General features: G+C 34.5%; 1 protein-coding gene across 1 annotated transcript; it reads right to left on the reverse strand.

Annotated features, from left to right (window-relative positions):
- Positions 1-2,706: 2,706 nt before the first annotated feature.
- On the reverse strand, positions 2,707-3,394 carry LOC113763045 (NADPH:quinone oxidoreductase-like). The gene has a single exon (XM_027306728.1). The coding sequence runs from the start codon at positions 3,319-3,321 to the stop codon at positions 2,851-2,853; it is 471 nt and encodes a 156-aa protein (XP_027162529.1). The 5' UTR covers positions 3,322-3,394; the 3' UTR covers positions 2,707-2,850.
- Positions 3,395-4,935: the final 1,541 nt, after the last annotated feature.

A 4,935-nucleotide genomic window follows, 5' to 3' on the forward strand; every position in this document is an offset into this window, starting at 1 on the left:
TGAACATAATTAACAAACAAAGGTAGATTTGGTAGATAAGATAAGGTAGTTGAAGTAATTCTTTTGATTTTTATCAGAATTAAGCATTGAGTTAGGATTCTTGTACTAAAGAAAATACATACAAGTTTAGCACTGCTTAACAAGTTCAGCAGATAGATTTTTATTTATCAAACACTCAAAATATTTGAATGTCTGCAAAGTTTCAGTTTCAACACTTTTTTATATTATCAAACAGACCCTTAGTCGAATTCAGTAATCATTTGAATTAAGGAATTTGATTGAAGATTTGAAATTCGCCCAGGGATAATCCGAAGGGGACTGAACCACCATCGGACCAGACGGTTGCACAGCACACCCGCCTGAATTTTTTTTGAAATAAGCCACTTAAATGTGGCATTTTTTATGGGAGGCAAGGTTCCCACCCCACCAACTAGGTGGTGGCCACTGAGCCAATAGCCCGCTGAGGCAATCATCTAATTGGTTAGTTAGACAATTCTTGCTGTCTTTGCTCCTGATTCCTATGCTGACTTTGCTGCCACAAGGTCAAACTCGCGTTCTTTTTTTTTTTTTTTGCGCGCCCTCCAGTGCTATACTAAAAGAGAAAATTCTAACCCACATTATTCCAAGTGTGACGGCTCCTAATTGTACGAAGGAAACAAGAGAAAACAAACTTGAAAACATTTCCTCCAAACCTTTTGAAAATGTTCGAGTTTCATGATTCCTACTATGAATTTGCTACTGAATTTAGACTAGTTGTGGGGAAAATTAGTTTGACTTCTGAAGAGAAATTGTGACATACGAGCAGTTTTAATCCCCAGACTTTGGATATCAAATTTATTTTTATCCAAAATTTGGAAATTAAAACTACTCATGTATCACAATTTGGATATCAAAACTACACTTTGGCAGCAACTTTCCCCCTCCAAAACAACGTAATCTTGACATAAGCCCTTATGAAAGTTGTAGATATGGATCTTACGTTTACAATGGATTTGGCCTTGCATCCATTTAAGGACTATAACTCTTAGATATGAAGCAAAAATCATGACTAATTCAGGATGGAATGATCAATATGACGTTCTAATTTCTTATCCGTTTTCGACCCATCATACATTCAAATTGGCTTTGGGTGCTTTCCCGACAATTCTTGATCTAGGTCTTAGCTTTTCCGTGCACTAAAAATCATCTTAAATGGAGGGTTTTTTTTTCCCCTCAAATAGAGGCTTAGAACTCTAGATAAAATTCGGAAACATGAGATTATTTGCCCAAATATATTTGCTTACATCACTATTACAATTTTCAATACACTTTTTTATCTTTTCAATTATCTTTTTATCTCACATACATCACATCACAAAAAGTCATACAGTAAAAATATCTCAAATAATTTACAATCCAAACACACTCTATATTGAACGGCCAATTTTGATCAAATACACTCTTTATACTCCAAAACCAAATCATGAAATATAGCATATATCATTTTATTAAGCATTTAACTTCAACAAAAGGCTAAATGTAATAGAATAATATGTAAACTTGGCACTAATTAGCTCTTTTGGTGTGTAAAATACGCCCCCCACCCCATGGGCAATTAAAAAATAATTGAGTCTTAAGCAAACAACACCTATCCATTTTATTAATTTAGGGCCGGCTTATATATGGTAGTAATTCTGTCTTGTTTGGAATGAGTCCCCTGGATTTATGAAATTGAAACGAGCTCCCCTCATGTTTGGAGAATTAGATATACGTCGATCAAATACTACTAAGATCATAAAGTTTAGGGTTAATCACATTTTATCCCCTTAAAAAATACCTCATTTATCAGTTTACCTCCTAACCTTTAATTTTGCTCACTTAACCCCCTTTAGGACAAAATTGCCCTTGCATTATTTTGACTTTTTATTTACCTTGTTTTTCTTTCTATTATTTCTTTTTCTTTTTCTTCTTTATTTAATTCTTACTCTTTCCCACAAAGATCTTCACCTTAATGATTGAAATTAAAAAAGAGAAATTACAGAGATCTAGCTTATCCTTAAATGATTAAAAAATATTCAAATAACTTTCCTAAAATACAATTCTTTTAACCTTTCAATTCTTTTAATTTTGGATTTTCCTCTTTCCTTTCTAGTTTCTCATTTTATTCTCAAGAAAATATCATAAGATGAAATATCAAAAGAATTGAAAGGCTAAAAAAATTGTATTTTAGGAAAGTGATTTGAATATTTTTTTAATCATTTAAGGAGAAGATAGATCTCTGCAATTCCTCTTTTTTAATTTCAATCATTAAGGTGAAGATTTTTGTGGGAAAGAGGAAGAATTAAATAAAGAAGAAAGAGAAAAAGAAATAAAAGAAAGGAAAACAAGGTAAATGAAAAGTCAAAATAATGCAAGGGCAATTTTGTCCTAAAGGGGGTTAAGTGAGCAAAATTAAAGATTAGGGGGTAAACTGAGAAATGGGATATTCTTTAAGGGGATAAAATGTGATTAACCCTAAAGTTTATTGGATTCATTCACAATCACAACAGTGGATAAGATACGCTTTGTTTCTGTCCAAGAAGGATACCTAATTACAACCACCCATGGATGGAATTCTCGTTTGCAATTTCAGAACAAATTTTCCAAATGGTAGTCCACACCAGAAGGAATACAAACTAAAAAGCAAAGAACATATGATGCCCTGAAAACCGAAAAGGGTCAGAGATATTTCAAAATACTGTGAGTCATTTCTTGTGAACTCCAGGAATGAGTCAAAATGTATTCTTTAGGCCATGTGAAATGATATGCTAGCTAGCAGAAGAGAAGAAGAAAGTAAATACAATTTCAGACGGTATTGATAGTATATATGCATCATTTCGACTTGCCCTGGAGTCTCAAGGTAAATGCATACAAAGACAAAAGAACCTCCTTCAATTTCTCTCTGATTTCCTCATCGATCAAGTTACCATCCCTATCACACTTCTGGGGCGGGGCTAAAGGCCTCCGGAGGAAAAACTCAGGCTTATTGATGAAGTGAAGATCAAGAAAAATTCCAATCTGACGGATGTGATATTGTTGTCTATTCCCACCAGAACCTCCAGCAGCACTCACAAGTGCAGCAGCCTTATCAGCCCAAACATTGGGGGGTCTTGATCCCCAGTCGATAGCATTTTTCAGGGGTCCGGAAACCGAATAATTGTACTCTGGGGAAGCAAAAAGAATACCATCTGCTTGGCGGATCTTATCCCGAAAAGCCTCAACTTCTCGGGGATAAGTCCCATCAACTTCTAAATCTGTATTCAAGAATGGTAAAGATGATATGTCTATATACTCTATGATCATGCCGTCTATTGACTTGCTGGATATCTCGATGGCTGCACGGATGAGGCCTCGATTGCAAGAGCCCTTACGGAGGGAGCCAAATTCAGTGGGATCCTCTGTGCCACTGTTCGGTGCCAAATTCAGTGCTAATTCCACTTATCACGTGATGGTAGAAGAAATTTAAATAAATAGCATATGATAAATTAAATAAACAGGACACTTTGCATAAATATAGACGTGGCACTGAACTGTCACGGAAAAAGTGGCACTGAAGATCCCGTGTGCCTCTGGTGCAACAGGCTTCACATCTTTAGATTAACATCATGATCAAATTTAGGTACCAATAGTCTGTTGGTATTGTAATTCAATGCTTGAACCATGAAGCAAGTTTCTTAAGCGTCTTCCTATTTCTCTTGAAGTGCCATTGGTGGTACGTGCTTATGTAGTTGTGTTTTCACTCCTCGCTTTGCTATCCTGTTAGAGTCCTATATTTGCTGTTTGGTTTACCATGCAAACATGGGCTATATGGCACTTTTGGAGTCTACCTTGCATCAAAATTTCTTGTTTAAATTTGAGGGATTCCGGCTGAAAAGATTTGCATTGTGTTTTAACTTTTAAGGCTATAAATATTAACCAATGTGCAATATAATAGAAAACTACTTGCGTTTGTTATTGTGTTGCTACAAGGGTGAGCCCTATACCTATTAGTTTCGGATAGATTTTAATTCATGATTGATTGTAAGTATTAATTCTTAAGTTGTTCTTTTTAGGCATGAGGGTCAAGCCAAGGATCCTCGAGTGGAGCTGGTGGAATGTTTCGGCAGCGGTGTCAGCAAATTAATACTAATACAGTCCGTGACTTGGACGCACATGGGATTTGATGTGATTCAGTCCGTGACTTGGACTGTGATTGTCAAGAGACCATGCAAGCTTACAGTGTGGTTTTTTCTTTTTTTTTTTACTGCAATCAATCGTAAAATTCTTATTATCTAATCTATCATATTTTACACGAAGAAGGAGTATCATATTTTATATAGAGGAGGAGTCTAAAGAATCTATGAAAAAAGTTAGTTATAGATCTGATTAGATAATTAAAATGGTGTCTTGATATTTCTTTTAAATTTTTTTATTACAAGTAGGGTTCGAATCCCTAATCTATAATCCAAACAAGTTGGTAGCCAAAGCTCAGTGGCTAAGCTATCAGTTGGTTCTGGTTAAAGGGTTTGAAGGTAGATGCAGCCTAGATCTGGTGAAAATGAGCGCAACTACGGCAACAACAGAAGTTGTATACAACAATTGCAGGTCCATCCTTCAAAAAAAAAAAGCAGTTCATGGTCCATGTTAAGAAACGGCCACTTGAAATATCTTAAAATATTTATCATATTGAAAAAATTAAAATATTTTTAAATTTCTTTTTTTAATATACCTCTTCTTTCTAATTATATGTATGTTATTATTTATATTTAAATTTTAAATTTATTAGAATAAAATTAATAAAAATATATAAACATCACAATCAAATTATTATTTTTTAACAGTTGAATGGCTAAATAAATTGGGATAGAGGCACTAATAAGGATAATTACAGAAACCTCCCCTGAGATTTCTGATATTTGCACTGACCTCCCCTATCAA

Source organism: Coffea eugenioides, chromosome 2 (genome assembly GCF_003713205.1).
Source record: "Coffea eugenioides isolate CCC68of chromosome 2, Ceug_1.0, whole genome shotgun sequence".
Taxonomy (NCBI): Eukaryota; Viridiplantae; Streptophyta; class Magnoliopsida; order Gentianales; family Rubiaceae; genus Coffea; species Coffea eugenioides.